At 41.5% G+C, this 18,109-nt stretch overlaps 1 protein-coding gene across 6 annotated transcripts in view; it reads right to left on the bottom strand.

The window, feature by feature from the left end:
- Positions 1-18,109, bottom strand: part of Igsf11 (immunoglobulin superfamily member 11) — a 185,319-nt gene that overhangs the window by 2,671 nt on the left and 164,539 nt on the right. For 4 of the 6 annotated variants that reach the window (XM_042259302.2, XM_042259305.2, XM_006975749.4 and 1 more), the window contains 5 exons: positions 17,390-17,553; positions 14,999-15,206; positions 11,974-12,129; positions 1,932-2,054; positions 968-1,118 (listed from right to left, as the gene is read on the bottom strand). In XM_042259302.2, the coding sequence (XP_042115236.1) occupies positions 968-1,118; positions 1,932-2,054; positions 11,974-12,129; positions 14,999-15,206; positions 17,390-17,553 (802 nt within the window). Of the gene's footprint in view, positions 1-967; positions 1,119-1,931; positions 2,055-11,973; positions 12,130-14,998; positions 15,207-17,342; positions 17,554-18,109 lie in introns of all 6 variants that reach the window. The other 2 variants (XM_042259303.2, XM_076548856.1) reach the window with 2 other exon arrangements.

Here is an 18,109-nt window from a genome sequence, read left to right as displayed (position 1 = left end):
AGGAAAGGGAACCAAATTCAGAAAGGCTGAGTATGCCGAGAAGTCACAAGTCATTAAGGCAGATCCACAAGGATACGATGTAGTCAAGTCTGAGACAGTCTGGACCCTCAAATCCCATGAGCTATTTTTCTTTAAAGATTATCTTGACATTTTTTTCTCTTAAAACATTTGTATTCTCTTATGAGTTGCCTGCTATATTTTTTATGCCTTATAATGTCCACTAAGGGACTAAGATTAAGGGTTGAAAATTGATCTCCATTGAGGGTGAAATATAATTAACTATGACATTGAGAAGCAGGAGTCCTGGCTGGTATTTAGGACTATGTAAGGCCATCAGGATGGGGCACAATGACTGGATCCAGGCTGCCTTGTGAGAAAAGAAAGATCCGACAGATACATACACACTGTCTCTCTCGGTGTGATGCTATGCACTGCCTTGTGATTCAGACAGGAAGCATCCACCAGTCAATATCCCCTAGAGATAGCTCCTCCGGAAGCATCAACCAAAAGTATTTTTACGTAAAGTCAGATGCCTGGTGTATATTATTATATTGTTGAAACATGATTAATATGCTCCTTCATACCAAACCACAGTACAGTGCATAAGTCGGAGGAGAAACTGGTATGTTTGTGAGGTAATCCCCTTTACTTCTGCATGTTACCATCTATTATAATGGCCGACATGAAACACAGGTTTTATGGGCTAACTTTTCTGGTGTGACAGTCCCCACCTACCCTGCAGATGTGGGGGCCCAGGGGAGCTCTTCATCCTACTCAGGTTCATGAAGGATCTTTGTGAATTAAAAAATGAGCATGACCATGAGGAAAATGGATATACATAGCAAGAAAATGGCATTTGGACATTTCTATGACCTTGATCAAAGGAGTTATAAAACTGGCAAAGAAACCTTGACTCGAAACTAGAAATCCACATGACTCGGCTAGACGAGGCATCTGATCGACTAACCTGATTTCATTAGGAATCTCTTCCTCCTCCTCCTCTTTATTTTTGCTTCTCCAGTAAAAGAACGCCCCTGAAATCAGTGCAATACAAATAATGACAAGAACCACACCGGTACCAACAGCTCCAGCTATTACTCCAACACTTCGGGGCTGGGCTGCAAAAGATATTTAAGGCAGATTCAAGTAAACGAGAAAGAAACAGCACATGCCATGCAACAATATTCACACAAATAAGTCTGTTTAAAAGGTGCAAAATCATCCCACAGGAAGTCAGATCTTGCCTAACCCTTGACATTCCCAGTAGGCTTTCGGCAATCATTGAATGAAGAAAATGTACAAAACCATCCCACAGGAAGTCAGATCTTGCCTGACCCTTGACATTCCCAGTAGGCTTTTGGCAAGCGTTGAATGAGTACAACACCAAAACCTCCCAAGGCCCCAGAAGAGTAGCAGCTTGAGCAGGGCAGGCAACAGCGCCTACCCAACCAGCTTTAGTTAGTGCCCCAAGAGAGCCTCAGAGCTCAGATATTTTATGGCCTCATCCTGGTCACATGACTCCCTTCTACAACCAGAATAAATAAAATCTAGACTTCCCCACCAAAAAGAAGGGCTCTGCACTGCTTGTTTATAACTGAACACCCAGAAAATCTAAGGAATTAGGGGTAGTGGGGGAGACAAGAGTATTATGAGAGCTCTACCATGACTGCAGGTTAATGTCATGTCCACAGCACCATGACATGAAGATTAGTTTGGCTCTGATGGTCCTGAGAAGACACTTTGTCACAAGGATGAGCATATCCAGGAGGCTTAAATAGTAACATTTTTATAAAACGTTTTCAACAATGAGTAAAAGAATTTGTTTACTCTTCACACTCTCCAAACCATTATGATGAACCCTGCATTTTATGACTTAACAAAGGCCTTAGACATCTGCACCTTGAGTTGGCCTCCTAATTCTATGTACTTACGTGAGATAACCTGGAGATCCAGGAGACAGGTGCTCGTCCCGATGGCGTTAGAAGCCACACACTGGTACAGACCCGAAGACAGGGCACTGATATTCCGGATGGTGACTGTTCCCTGGACCTGGTCTGTCACAAAGACAATAATCAAGTGACAGCTTGATGGAATGAAGAAGGAGAACAAAGAAATCAGCACAAAGATGCCATCATACACACACTGGAGAGTTGCCAATTTTCCTTTTTTTTTTTAATGGGAGAAGAAATTGTTGGTTCACAAATGTTAAAGAAAATCATGACAGCATATTAAAGACAGAACTAGTAAAGATTGTCCTAAATAAGAACAACCTTGTAACTCGAGCTCCAGACTAGTGAATCACAGCCTAATGTTAGTGGTCTTTCCTGACTAGGGAGGTTATGGCTTGTCCTTGACAGTCTGTGATCGGAAGCACCACGTTGTAACCCTAGGGAAATGCAGTGACATGAAGATCAGGTTACAGTGTACACAGTTCATTTTATGCATGACAGAGAAAGAACCAACTCTATGCTCTAATTCTAGGTATCACAAAATGTTGGAAGGGGAGCAGAAGGGAGTCTGGAAAAGAGGAACCTTAGACCACAGTATCATTTCACAGAATTTCCCACCAGGCATACAGAGCATTCTTGAGCTTAAGTCATATACTGAAGGCACACCATGCCCTTGCAAGAATAGCCTACATTAGCAGCTCCATTGTGCCTCTTAACTCTCTAGGAGAGGCTCAGGGAAGCTTGGTCTTGATGCAGAGCAACAATGGATCCAGAGTAAAAAAAAGTCAGAGTAGCCAATAAGTGTTGCTCCCCACATAAGGAGATTTTTGTTCTGTGCTTTATTTTCAAAGCCACCACACTGGCATATTGAAAAAGGCTCTAACTGGGCAACTCAACAGTACTAACACAGTTTAGTCATTTATTCCTACAAAATTTAAATGACTCACCACAATAGCAAAAATATGCCAAGAATTGGGTACATTTTTATATGTCGCTATTTTTCCAATGACCCTTTGAGATATTTTTATTATTAGCCTACTGAACAAATAAAGACATTGAAAATTTAGCTAGCTGGCTAATAAGAGCGCACAGCTGGTTGCTAGAAACTGCAACTGTATGGATGGCCGTCTATTATCTTTGCTCTGGGCCCTACTGCCTCCCTTTAGCTGGAATCAGAAACATCCTGAAAATTGCCAATTTAATGGCACATGTGAAAAGCACCAGACACAAAGTCCAAGAATTCCTGAGCCTCTATTGGGAACTGTCCCCACCCTGGCTTGACTTTTATATGGCACTAAGATTTAGTTATCTGCTAGTGACTTTCATCTTTATCTACATCAAAGCCAGAGGGGCTTGGCTTTATCAGTTCTTCCATTCACTTCATAAATACTTATGGAGACCATCTCTCTGGGCTGGGTAATCCAGAGAATAGTGCCAGGACTATCAACAGGACAGACCTTAATGGGGTAAGGAGTCTCAGTAAGTGGGTTAAATGCCAGCCGGGGCTACAGACCTCAGGTTGCTAATGGTGCACAAGGGAGGGCCACCTAATGAGCACCTGGAAATTGAATAGAATCCAGGCGAGGAGGAAACCACAGCCACAGATCCTCATCTATCAATGCTGTCAGGGTTGTCTAAACCCTCAAACATAATACAGTGGGATGAATTCATGAATGATGGACTCATCAAACACACTTGAAGTAAGATCAATATCACAGGCCAGACCAAGGAGAGAGACTTGGTATTTGCCCTTTCTGTGGGAGTGAAAAGTTAAGTCCATATTACATGGATATCGTATATGGATTGGATTGTACATAGCTAAGTCAATATACTTAATGGTTACTTGTTTTGCACACATTATTTCCTTTTCATATGTGTGTGTGTGTGTGTGAGAGAGAGAGAGACAGACAGACAGACAGACAGACAGAGCTTTAAGTAGGCCTGATTTCATCTTCAGAACATGATTAGTTTCTATGTTCCCTGCTTTCCAAAACCGAGAAATCTCAGAGTAGCCATGACATCACGTGTACACGAGTCACAGATGTCTGTCAAATCAGACTTGTCCAGGGCCAAAGACCATAATCCTCATAAACACACCTGCCTTCCAGCAAGACACTTAACACTACCTCATTACACGGGCGCATCTCTACACAGCACCTAACCACGCAAAGGGCCAGCACCGTTGGCAAAACCAACCAACCATCTGCAGAACTCCTCCTTCAAACATCCCCAAGTCTCCAGGCAACAAAGGCACCAACCCGGGGGTGACCAGCCCTACAAATCCCACACACTGCTACTGGTTTTCTTCCATTTTTTCCCTTAAGGTCCCAAACTCTAAAAATTCAATCAGTTCACATCAAGCCACTAATTTTGTTGACATCCCCAGAGACAGCTGGGGGAATTTTGAACAGCTCCTCTAAGCAGCACTTGGGCATGTACAAAGCAGTCAGTCAACTCAAAGGGATGCTGCTGTAAAGAGTTACTCTAAAAGGCGAGGCCACCGATGATTTTTTTTTTTCACTGTTGTCTTCAGATGCAGACACCAAGACCATTTGCTGTGGCTCAATGAGGCTGACGTGCCATGGTACAGCTTACTCAGATGTAATCAGGTGACAGAAGACACACGCATACTGATAAGGAAGGATTAAGAAGAAACAAATCAGGAAAGCTGAGCTGGGCAAACCGTCAGCAAACACCAGACTACAACAGAAAAGAAACATCCCACCCTGAAACCAGTCAGGCCTGTGTGGGGACAGGAGCAATTCACTGACATGAAGGATGAAGGGGATGTGTCCCTCTGAACTTTCCTCTTCCAAACAAGGACATGTGGTTCTGGGGAACTATCATGTGGGAGGGTGAAAAAAAAAAAAAACAGCCAAACCCACTGCTTTGGTTTGCACAAGCAATTACACACAGGCTGTACACATGGCCTAGCAGGCCCTTCGGAATCTGAGAAACAAACAGACGCGATTCTTCCCTAGTCTATCTGTTCTCCGTTCCAGAGCCCACATCTGGCTGGGTCAACAGTGTGTGAGCCAAGGGCATGTGTTTGGGAGCCAGACTGCTTGTGTTCAAGTCTGCTCTGCCTCCTACCAGCGGCGTGGACCTGAGGGCGCTAGCTGCATAACGATGTGTGTTTTAGCTTCCTCATCCATAACTGTGAGCCAGGAACTAGGAAAGCCTGTATACCTGGGAGAACCAAATGAGGCACTGCATGTTAGCATGACCAGGATGCTGTCTGGTGCTCTATCTACACTGGTATTTCTTGGGATTATATACAATATTTAAAATCCTGAGAAAACTTGGTTAAGAAATACAGAAAAGCCTCTAGTATCTTAAGTTCTCAATATTTGGGATTTTTACAGGAGTAATGCCAAATATCATAATTAGTCTGTATTTTCATGATTTATATATCTTAAAGAATGACCGCAGTAATAGTGAAAATTTTCTTGTATAAAAGTATCAGAAGTTCTGTTTAAAAGATAGTGATAAATGCTTTAATATTATTTTAGCCAACATGGTATAGTAAAATGATAGGCGAAGACAATCTCACCTTGAAATAAATTTTTGGATGGTAAATATAAATCCAAAGGGAATATTAACACAAAATAAATGACAAATAAAAATCTATTTAAAAACATGAATATGGGGCTGGAAGTACAGTGCAGCAGTTAAGAACAAAAACTGCTCTTGCAGAGGACCCGAGTTCGGTTCCCACCACCATGTCAGCAGCTCACAACTGCCTGTAACTCCAGTTCCAGAGGATCCAACTCCATAGTTAGCTTCAACAGGCACCTGCACCCAAGTGCACCTAACCACACACAGACACATAAAATAAAATCTTAATAAAAATTAAAGATAATGTTACAAATACTTAATATTGTATCTACCACTCCTAAAGAGAACATTTAAGTGCTATGTGACATTTTGTATACTACTCAGGAGGTTTGGTCTTTGCTCAGTAGACATATGCATGAATTATCAGCAGACATATGAATGAATTATGTATCACTTTTGTGGTGGCGTTGGCTGAGTTAAGATGCAGATGATTTTATCTTCATTCATCTTGAATGTTAACCTTCCCCATTTCTTCTCTGCCCCATCACCTGCTTCAGGCCTTCTTCATCCATCAAAGCCTCCCATTTATGACCTGGCTGCTCACTTTCACCCTGATTTCTAACACTTCTAAAATGTACCTTTTGCTGTCTTTTTTGGTTACAACGTCAGCGGATATTCAGAGTGTCGGAGAGAACATCCAGACTCCTCAAATGTTTCATAAAGCTTTTCATAATCTGTGTGTGGTGCTTCAAATAATAACTTCTAGTGTTTTATATCTTTTAAGAAGTTATAATATTGAACATTACATGGTTCTTGTTTCTCTTTTTCCAGATTGTCTCCAGTAAGAATGGCACGTCACCAAGCAAGGGGGGGGGGGGAAGCACCCACTTACTCAAAGTTTAAGTTCATGAAAACTTTTCTTCCACCATGAGAGTCACAGAAATACTCAGACTGGGTAAGAAAAGAGTTGTGCGTCTTTTATTGAAAATACATTTTTCACATACTATATTGAATAGGTTTGGAGAGAGTAGGCAACCTTGTTCCTGATTTTAATGGAATTGCTTTGGGTTTCTTTCCATTAACTTGATGTTGGCTATGAGCTTTTTGTAAACAGACTTTATTATGTTGAGGTATGCCCCTTGTATCCCTAATGTCCACAGGACTTTTATTATGAAGGAGTGTTGGATTTTCTCAAAGACCTTTTCTAAATCTAATGAGATGATCGTGCATTTTTTTTGTCTTTCAGCTTATTTATATGGTGGATTACATTTATCAATTTACATATGCTGAACCATTCCTGCATCTCTGGGATAAAACGTACTTGACCATGGTGGGTGATTTTTTTTATGTGTTCTTAGATTCAGTTTCCAAGTATTTTATATGAGAATTTTTAGATCTATGTTAATATGGGATTTGGTCTATATTGTCTAAACAGTTTCCTCCAAGACTGAACAGATTCCTATATGGAAACTCTTTAAATGGAAAGGTAAACAACTCAAGACAGCATCAGGAAGTCCCTGAAACTCATCAGTTTCACTAGAAACAGTTTCATAAGAGTAAACAATAAAAGTTGAGAGTCCCATTTATAGGGAAGGAAACTGAATTTCAAAAAATACTCTCAGAGGAGAAAAGCTACAAAGAAGTCTCTGAGTCCAAATGGCTGCTGGAAGATGCAGGGACCAGCTGTGATGCCTATAAGGGTTTAGACCACCTAAGGTACCTGGAAAGGACACTCTACCCTGCTGAGCTGCCTGTAGACTATGCAGCATGCTCCAGGTTCCCAGCTTTGTGAGCTGTCACCCACGCTGGGGTAGACCTTGAAGATGCTGCTGCCTTTGAGTCATTTCTATTCCTGTAAGTAACCCCTGGCCCATATATTCCCTGTAAGTAACCCTAATCAAACTCATTGGCTCATCAAGTTGGACTTCAGCAGCATTCTTTGTTCTGAGTGGGATCCCTATCTGGGGTGAGTAGATGTGTATTTTGTCTCCCTAAGAAAAGTTTTTTCACGCAAAAGTACATAATTCTCTTTGTTGGGTCTTTATGTGGATTGGGTATCAGGGTTAACTGTGGCCTTGTAAAACGAACTGGGCAATGATCTGTTTCTATTTTATGGAATAATTTGAGGAGTACTGGTATTAACTCTTCTTTGACACCTCGCAGAATTCTACACTAAAACCACCTGGTCCTGTGCCCTTTTGGTTGAGAGACTTTTATGACTGCTTCTATTTCATTAGGAGTTATAGATCCATTTAAATTGCTCATATGATTATGATTTAACCTGTTAGTGGTTATTGAGAAAATTATCCCCCTCCTTTAGATTTTCCAAATTAGTTCAATTTGGTGGACTACAGGTTATGATTCTCTAGATTTCCTCTCTGTGTATGGTGTGTTATTACTGATGACCCCCTTTTCATTTCTGACTTTGTTAATTTGGATTTCTCCCTTGTAAGAAAGGACCGTTAGGCTACAGTGATTTCTAAGATTTTCCCCTGTTCTAGCTGTGTGATTTCTAACAAAGCTCTGCATAGAGGTCTCAAGCAAGCTGAAGAGACCATTATATTCCTCCCCTATGTTCAATTATAAAAAAATGGGACCAATCAAATTGTTCTCAGAAATATATGAAAAGATGTACAATTTAGCTTTGGAAACTGTGAACTGTTGATAAATAAAATTATAATGTTTCATTTTCCAAAGGAAAGAATGTCAGAAATTGTCATTATTTGCTCTAATTGTTTTTTAAAAAAAGATATTTTTAGGTTCTCCAAATTTTGGTTTTATGAGGGTTTTTTCTCCCTCTGAGAGTCAGAACAGAGGGATGCAGTTCTAATTATATCCCAGTTATATCCCACAACTTTTCTTGCTGAGTTCAAATTTTCCCAAGCCACTGAGAGGAACCACCATGTTTATCCAAGCCCTTGACTACCAAGGGGCTGAATAGAGACCAGGTGTCACTCCTGGAACCAGTCACCCTGTGCAGCATGAGCTACATTCTTCTTGGTGTGTTAATGAGCTGTTCAAGTGGTTCTGGCTGTGTATTAGACATATTTATTTAAAGCATCAATGTTCGATTCAACTCCAGACTGAGTTGAGTCAGAATATTTGGAGAAGGTATTGGGAATTGACATGTAGTAAAGGCTTACAGGTGATTTTTATGTACAGTAAGATATACACAGTTGTGTTAGAATATGTACTACAAATTACAGTGCCTAGCAAATTATATTTTTTTTCAAAATATTTTACATTGGATTAAAAAGTCTGCCTGGAGTGTTCACTTTGTGGCACATCATTCAGAATAGCTATGAATGTTGTCCAACACAAAATCACAAAATTACTTAAAACATTATGAGATTTTTTTTCCTGTGTGAACTTTGGCAACATCATGTCACAGGCAGAACAAATATAAAGATACATTTTTATGAAGACTTCTTATGACTTAACAGAAATTACAAAACTATCTCCCAAAATATATTAGGCCAAAACTAAAGTCACAATCAAAGCAGTTCAAGAATACAGTAATTGGGAGATTAAAATCTACAATGTAATCCCAATAAAAATTGTGTGAAATGAATGTTTATGATATGGAAAATGGCCATCATATTATTTCATTAAAAGTACCAGGTTAGCAAACAATATTGACATGAAACCAAAAGAACAAATACATTAACATATAGATACCAGATTGGTGGCAGTTAAGCACAATGCAGTGTTAGTGGTAACTACCTTCTCGTCCATATGATTCTGTTCTAAGGCTCCTCTGCTTTCAGTTTCTCATGCCGTGTGCTAGGTGCATCCCTAATAATAGGGTGTTTGTCGATTCAGTTTGATTTCTAATCTGTAACCTAAGAGCCTCTATCCTTTGATTTTCTGAATTAATTCTATTGGTCATTACTGTGAGTATGTTTAAATCTACTTGGTTTTGTTCTAGTTCCCAGACCTTCTGGCTACTGACTCCAGCTCCATCCATACCTTCTACAGTGATTTAATAGGGGTATGTATGGCTGTTATAGATAGGATATCATATATTCCAGGCTGGCCTAGAACTTGTTATATAGCCCAGGATGACCTTGACCTTCTGATCCTCTGTCTTTACTTCCTAAGTGCTGGGATTACAGGCCTGTGCCACTATACCTGGTTTTATGTAGTGCTGGGGAATGGAACCCATGATAGGTAAGCACTCTGAGCTACACGCCAAGCCCCCAAGTGTCCTCCAATATCTTTCATTTACTCCTCTACCTTATAAGCTCTAGTTTTTTTTCTTAGTGGTTTGTCTTAAAATTCTTAATGATATTCAGGTGAGGTAGTGGCTCAATTCTGTAATAGCATCACTTGGGAGACTAAAATAATGAGTTCAAGACTAGCTTGAAATACATAGTAACACCCTGTCTCAAACCCTCCCACTTCCTCCCCCACTCCCTGCAAAATAAAAACAAAAATATTAATCACTGATTTGTGGGGCTCTACTATGGAACTATAAAAAGAGTCTGTTATCAACAACCATTTGTTTATGACTCAGGCATCAGTCAACGTTGCTATAGTATTGTATTATTTCTTCAATGTGCATTAGTGAGCATTCTGCTTTAAGACAACACACCATTGTCTTCATTTACACCTCTCATTCCATTCTGTGGATTGTGTATTTACATTAAATCACCCCAGATTTGCCGGAGGGAGCTCCTTCAAGCCCTATGTATAAAAGACACTACTTATTCCAAAATAGTGTTCTGTGATTGGCCAGACTCATAGGATGCCCTCCCCTTGTACCAAACATTATCTCCTCAGAAAATGCATTAGGAGTTCAAATTTTAAAATATCGTACATATAAGCAGTAAGGTAAATCTTCTAGTTAAAAAAAAAGTTATTTAAGTTGTTTTAGGGATGTATGTCAAGATCTACTTTGTTAATATAGGTATCAAGAAATGAAACTGAAGAAAAACCATGGCACATTTAATGAGAACAAATACAGTTATCTGAAGTACTTCTGATAATTTATCCAAAGACTGAATTACAAAAGACCACCATTTTCATCATTGACATTCAAGTTCATTCACCTTTATCCCTGAAATACCAAAGAATTTTCAAGTTGCAAATGTAGACTCGTCTAAAACAGGGAGATACAGGAAGCCCTTGCTACATGTATCTGTCAGCCCACATAGACAGGACTGTCAGATGTTTGCCCCAATTTCACCCTTTATCCAGCGTTCCACAGGGATGACACAGATGGAAAGCACAGAACCACAATGATTTTCAGAGGTTCTAGATGATACTGTCAACAAACCCTTCATCTTACAAAAAGGTAACACAGGTCTGGAGAAGTAAACTATTGTAGACAGAGTTACTGGAAAAGCTGGACTTCAAACAGTTTTCAGCATTTCAACAGGAGCTATTTTAAGCATGCCACTTACAGTAGTGAGATTAACAAGTCAGTCCACAAAAAAGCTATTTATCCCACAGTGTAGCTGAAACATTTAGCGATGAACAGGCATCGGGGGGATGGGGGGAGAGGGGGTGCTGCAGCAGTCACTACAAAAGTGGCCTAAAAGTCATTAAGCTGAAAATAAGGTTTTAAAACTAATGAATTTGGAGCTACATGAAGTAAAATAAAGAGTCCATCAGTGTCCCTCTGGATTCCATAGGAAGTTTACTTATGGGCTCTTTAGAGGGATGGAGCCCTGGTTCTTAACCACATCTAATGTCACCCAGCAGCCCAGGGCTTTCCTTCCTTGTGACAGGCACAGATCATCAGGACAATTCAAACTAAGGCACAGCCAACACCATCTGGGGCCATTTTATGAAGGGCTAGCTCTCAATAAAGAGTTGGCAATCCACCCCAAGAACGATATGAGGAAAATAGTCCGTATTAAAGATAACCCAGCATTCAAGGACACTGAATTGGATTTTCTTGAAACACAAGGCTTTACACAAGCCTATAACTTCATCTCATCTCATTTCATAACATGTGAGGTTTTCAAAGATATATTCTTTACAATCAAATCCAGATGAATGGATTTGCAAATCCAGAACCACCCATGGCATGCATGGCTCCTCACCTTTACCTATCTGGTATGAGCTTAGGTCATGGGTCCCTTTCCTGTTCTTTTTCATCTTCTTCCTCTATGTAGACTTGAGGCTGAAACAGGAGAATTAATCCTCTTGTGTCTATGCAGATCTCTCTCGCACTAAAATGGGCACCTGTACCTCAAGCAAAAAGTGGGTTCTCAGAGGTGTCAAGAACTGCCCTAGCATTAACTCAAAGATGCTACTGGTGTGCTATTTTAAATATTCACTGAGGAAATAAAATTTTCATGCTAGCAGATACATTTCTTGAAAGTCATATAGGGAAGAGAAAGGAAACGTCATATTTACCTTAAACTTGAAAGCACAATATTCTCTGTAGTTACAAACAATTAAAGTTCATGACTTTCCTCAAGTGCTTATCAAACAGGTTTCACAGCACTGTACATACCCTGAGTGGCCGTTGGAGGTAGCTTGAGCGTATTATCTAACTTCTCCCAAAGATAAGTGGGCCGAGGGATGCCTTCCTCTGAACTACACAGAAGGATGACGTCACTGCCGATGTCCTGGGATCCTTGGATTTGGCAGAGTGGAGCAGAAGGGGGAACTGTCACGGGAAGAATAAGTAACACGAATTCACTTTTACTGAGAGCCAATGAGACAGGAATATCCACCACTGGGGGACCACAGGCAACAATGATGGCTCACTTGGGGAGACACCAGGGGACGATCAAGCATCCCACTCCCAGGGCATGGTGATGGACACAAGGCTTGCAAGTGCCATAGGCAGGAAGCAAATCTACAAAAGGAGCCATGGCTTTTTGGTTACATTTTAAGGTATCTTAGAGTCTTGGTTTGGATGCTCCCTCTAAAGAAGGATTCTTAAGAGCCTTCAGGTCAACACGCTGCCTTTAATGGCATTGCTGAAAAGACATATTTAAACCCATCTCAGGAGCAGAAATCGACCCCGCCAGCCCGACGGCAGTCCTCTAACAGAGCCCGCTTTAGTCAGGTCGTCTGTTATTTTACAAAGACTAGATGGCCCCGCTCTGTAGCGAATTCAGCTTTACGATGCTTCAGCTTACAGTGAGGCTCGAGTTAGAGAAAGCTAACAACGAGGAAGGGAACACTTCAAAATCCAAAACATTTTCCGTCCCTTCAAGGCTGACAAGGGCGTAAGTAACAAGAACACAAGAGTCACCAGAGCAACACCAAAGAAAGGAAGCGTAGGTTCACACCGGCACAAAAGCATGAGCATATAAATGAACCCCACGGCACGGAGCTCCAGCTTGGTGGGGCAGGGACCACTGGAGTTTATGTACGTGTGATGACGGTCTTAATCCTAACGCCTTCTCAATAAATGATTTCACCCCTTCCGAAATACACGAAAGTGCAAAATGAGTTAGAGACATACAGAGCAACCAGAAAGTGAGTGAGTGGAAGAAGAGACTCCCTCTTCCAGAGGGTATGGGGGTGTAAGTAATCAGAGGGTATGGGGGTATAAGTAACCAGAGGGCATGGGGTATAAGTAATCAGAGGGTATGGGGTATAAGTAACCAGAGGGTATGGGGTGTAAGTAATCAGAGGGTATGGGGGTATAAGTAACCAGAGGGTATGGGGGTGTAAGTAACCAGAGGGTATGGGGTGTAAGTAACCAGAGGGTATGGGGTGTAAGTAACCAGAGGGCATGGGGTGTAAGTAACCAGAGGGCATGGGGTGTAAGTAACCAGAGGGTATGGGGTGTAATTAATCAGAGGGTATGGGGGTGTAAGTAATCAGAGGGTATGGGGTGTAAGTAATCAGAGGGTATGGGGTGTAAGTAACCAGAGGGCATGGGGGTGTAATTAATCAGAGGGTATGGGGGTGTAAGTAACCAGAGGGTATGGGGTGTAAGTAACCAGAGGGTATGGGGTGTAAGTAACCAGAGGGCATGGGGTATAAGTAACCAGAGGGTTTGGGGGTGTAAGCAACCAGAGGGTATGGGGTGTAATTAACCAGAGGGTTTGGGGTGTAAGTAACCAGAGGGTTTGGGGGTGTAAGTAACCAGAGGGTATGGGGGTGTAAGCAACCAGAGGGTTTGGGGGTGTAAGTAACCAGAGGGTATGGGGTGTAAGCAACCAGAGGGAATGGGGGTCTGGGAGGGCAGCTCACTGGCAGAATGCTTGCCTAGCACACATAAGGTCCAGAACTACACAAAAGAGGGTGAGGGGTATGGGTCTGCTGTGCTGGGCTAAGGCAGCCTCCTGGACTCGGTCCATTCAACATTACCACTATGAAACTGTGAAGAAAAACCTACAGTAATTATTTTGAGATGACATTCACTATAAAGTAAAGGATTTTCTTCTACCTTAAAAAAATGTTTTTAAGCTTGGATAGTGTAGGAAATCTGTTGCTCAGTTATCATGTAAACTTCAGAATAGCAACTATTTCCTTTAGTACTCCATATTGTACTCAGAGTACTTAGAACTATATATAGCTTTAATATAATGAATGTTATCTTCAGAAGATACACCTCCAGTCTGGTCCTTAGCTTTCAGAATTACTTGAATACTGGGAGAACAGGGCACCAAGGATTAAAGCACATTCTCCCTATTGAGGAAAAACATCAGTATCCTCAAATAACTCAACAGTGGGAGAGGAGGAAAGGGGTGAGGAGAGGGCTAGACAGGACATGGAGATAGATGCTGGGACCTGAACAGAAGGAGGAAGGGCTTTCTCTGAGTACTTCTTCTTCTGTCCAAATGAGGAATTCACCCCCTCTACCACAAGAATCTACTTGGACCACTTCTACAAGCAATCCACCTGAGAGACAGGAGAACTGAGACATCTAACAGCTGCAGGGAATAGAATTTGGTGCTGAAGAGTCAAGCCACATTCTATGATATAAAGAATGCTGCTTGAATGAGCAGATCCGAATTTTAATCTAAACATTGCTCATTTCCTGCCTTAAAGGACAAGGCCCTACATCAGTTTGGTCTCATTTTCCAGGTGATAATCTAATGTATGATAGAAACAAGGATGTCATTAAGAGCGTAAGGAAGTAGAGTTAAAATTATACCAGGTCCACAAGTGCAAGTTGAGAGCTATGGTGACCCGACTTCCTGTCACAGATGTAGTCAGTGAAAACATTATCCTCACATATGCTGACACCTCTACTTTTTACTCACAACAAATTATTCATGACTGAGTTTTACCACAACAGAAGGCTGCTGTCCTACAGGACCTTAAAGATAGTTTTTATGTCACCCTTCATCCACTGCCAAGAAATAGCATTAGGTAAATTTAAAGACCATCTGGAGATTTAAGAATGGGAATCATAGAGAAGTCGAGGGGCATTGTGGGTAAGAAGGCAGGCAGGGAAGGAACTAAGACCACAGGGAGGGAGCAGAGAAATAAACATGAAGGACGTAAGTAAATATGCTTTAGAGCAGATTTGTAACTGAAGCCTGAGGTAGTGGGACTTGTCTGTCACTCACCTAACACTGTGAGGCCAGCAACCCCAATGTTCCTGCCCCCTCTGTCTGGAAGGTTGTTCACCAAGCACTGGTAGGTGCCCGTATCTGACAGCTGAGTGTTATTGATGAAGATGGAGACATTGGTAGCAGGCATGGTGCCTGTAAATCCTACCCTACCCTGGAACCTGGGGGCACCGTCAAACATCTGTCCACCCTGATAGAGAATGACCTGCAAAAGGAAGCAATATGTAAGTAAACTGGCCATGGTAGGCCCTTCTTGGCACATAACCTAGTAGATAGAACCAAATGTACCTGCAACAGAAAATGGAAATTTTAATTTCTCAGGGTTTGTCAACAGCTTTTGGTGACTGCCCCATCCATGAGCATCTTAGGACTCTATAAACTCTCACAGCATAATTAGAATCACTTTTCCCTTCCTTAATTTATCAGAACATAGAAAATACCTTGAATGCAACCAGACTCTCAACACGTAAATATTTCTACCAGTGAAAAGGTTAATGGTGAGATGAAATCCAAAAGGTATTTGCACTGCTGTTCTCATACTAATTAGGCCACAGAATGACAGATCACTCACAGGCTGAATATCCACATCATAAAAGGAAGGGAACATTGCAAGCCCATGACTACTGTGCTTGCCAACTTATCAGAGCTAACAATTATCAGAGCTAACTATTCTCGGGAGAAACACAGCCTATAATATAGTAGAAAGCCCCCGGGGGTTGAAAATGGAGAGGGGCCTTTCAGGATCTTCGTGTGCATGTGTGGGAAACCTTAGTTCTTCTTTTAAACACTTTCAAACCATCATTGATGCTTAAAATGGTGTGATTTAACATGATCCCAAAAGCTTACTCTCCTGCCAAAGTTTCATGGTTTGGAGATATACTGTATCCATGTATGCAATTTTCAACTAATAAATTAAAAAATAATAAATTTAAAAGAAGTTTCTATAGAATTTTGTGCCAGAAAATTTACTTCACTAAATACACTAAGTAGTAAGATAAAATCAGAAGAGCTTCAGAAAATGAATGTCATCTTTGTAAATAAAGCTGTGGTGGTTACCGCAATTAATTAATTTTATAGTGGGTATCTGAGATTAATTTATTTCCTGAGATTAATTAATTTATTAATTTATTTCCTTGTCAGATCATGAACTAAGTGCAATGGGGAGGGCACACTGACCACGTGATACAGATTTCTGGAGGAGCTTCCATTTTTACATGTGTCCTTCTATGTGGCACACTCTCACTCTCATTTGTATGAGAGTCTGAGTTGGCTGGCAAGCCTACTGTGTTAGGATGCATGTTGACTGGTAAACCTACTGTGTTAGGATGCATGTTGACTGGTAAACCTACTGTGTTAGAATGCATGTTGACTGGTAGACCTACCGTGTTAGGATGCATGTTGGCTGGTAAACCTACTATGTTAGGATGCATGTTGACTGGTAAACCTACTGTGTTAGGATGCATGTTGACTGGTAAACCTACTGTGTTAGGATGCATGTTGACTGGTAAACCTACTGTGTTAGGATGCATGTTGACTGGTAAACCTACTGTGTTAGGATGCATGTTGACTGGTAAACCTGCTGTGTTAAGATGCATGTTGACTGGTAAACCTACTGTATTAGGATGCATGTTGACTGGTAAACCTACTGTGTTAGGATGCATGTTGGCTGGTAAACCTACTGTGTTAGGATGCATGTTGACTGGTAAACCTACTGTGTTAGGATGCATGTTGACTGGTAAACCTACTGTGTTAGGATGCATGTTGACTGGTAAACCTGCTGTGTTAAGATGCATGTTGACTGGTAAACCTGCTGTGTTAAGATGCATGTTGACTGGTAAACCTACTGTGTTAGGATGCATGTTGGCTGGTAAACCTACTATGTTAGGATGCATATTGGCTGGTAAACCTACTATGTTAGGATGCATGTTGACTGGCAAGCCTAATGTGTTTGGATGCATGTTAAACTGACAAGCCTACTGTGTTAAGATGCATGTTGGCTGGTAAGTAATTCATCAAAGCAAACTGCCGCCTGGAGCTTCTTACTATCATCACTCTCTTTAGAGAACATTCCAAGTCACCTGAGTTAGTGCCAATCTCTTCCTCAAAGATAGACCTTGCCTTCTTAGTATTTGCCTCTCAGCAGTGTTTTCTTTTTAACACTCCAAAGTCCTGCACAGAACCCTCAGGAGAACCTCTTTATCATTTGCTATCCAGATCATGAGGACATCCTTGTAAACGGAGGGCAGCCTTATCAGACCATGAACTAATAGTGCAAGGGGGGGGCACACTGACCACGTGACCTTACTCTAGAAACCAAACATTCCCATGGTGCTTCCCTCACCATCTCTTCTGCCAAGATCCACAGTTGTAGAGGTGGAACAGAAGTACCTGTTCAGGCTGATTTGCATTCGAGAGCGGAATGACCATCCAAATGACATTGAGGTTAATGAGAGCAGCACTGGTAGAGAAGGCGCACGGCAGGACGGCTGTCTGGCCCCGAGCCACTTGGACACTGCCGGGGCTCTCAGACACTTCCAGGGACACCGCAACACCTGTAGAGGAAGGAACAGTTGGGTTCTGTGTGCGCCCTTTCCTAACAGCTCTGTGAGTATCACGGTATCACATGACATCTGACCTGGATCTGTGAACACACTGACAGAATGGTCTAACCAGAGAATGACTCATCACTCACAGAGCCAAAATAAGAAAGTGGCTCACCCCTTTACATCTTAGAAAGTAATTTTGAAATGTTAGGGACCATCTATTCTCTCTCTCTCTCTCTCTCTCTCTCTCTCTCTCTCTCTCTCTCTCTCTGGTTTTTCAAGACAGAGTTTCTCTGTGTAGTTTTGCTGCCTATCCTGGATCTCACTCTGTAGACCAGGCTGGCCTCGAACTCACGGAGATCCGCCTGGCTCTGCCTCCCGACAGCTGGGATTAAAGGTGTGCGCCACCGCTGCCCTCTATTCTCTCTTATAAGGCAGTAACCCAGTATTTGGAGAGATTCAGATATACCATAGCAAAGTCCACGCAAAAGTTGATAAATCCTGACAAAATACATGAACTGAATTTTCTAAGTATAGTTACAGTAGCACACCACAAAATTTAGTG

Source organism: Peromyscus maniculatus, chromosome 12 (assembly GCF_049852395.1).
Source record: "Peromyscus maniculatus bairdii isolate BWxNUB_F1_BW_parent chromosome 12, HU_Pman_BW_mat_3.1, whole genome shotgun sequence".
Classification (NCBI taxonomy): domain Eukaryota; kingdom Metazoa; phylum Chordata; class Mammalia; order Rodentia; family Cricetidae; genus Peromyscus; species Peromyscus maniculatus.
Note: the sequence above shows the minus strand (reverse complement) of the source record. Positions and strands in the feature narration are given on the sequence as shown.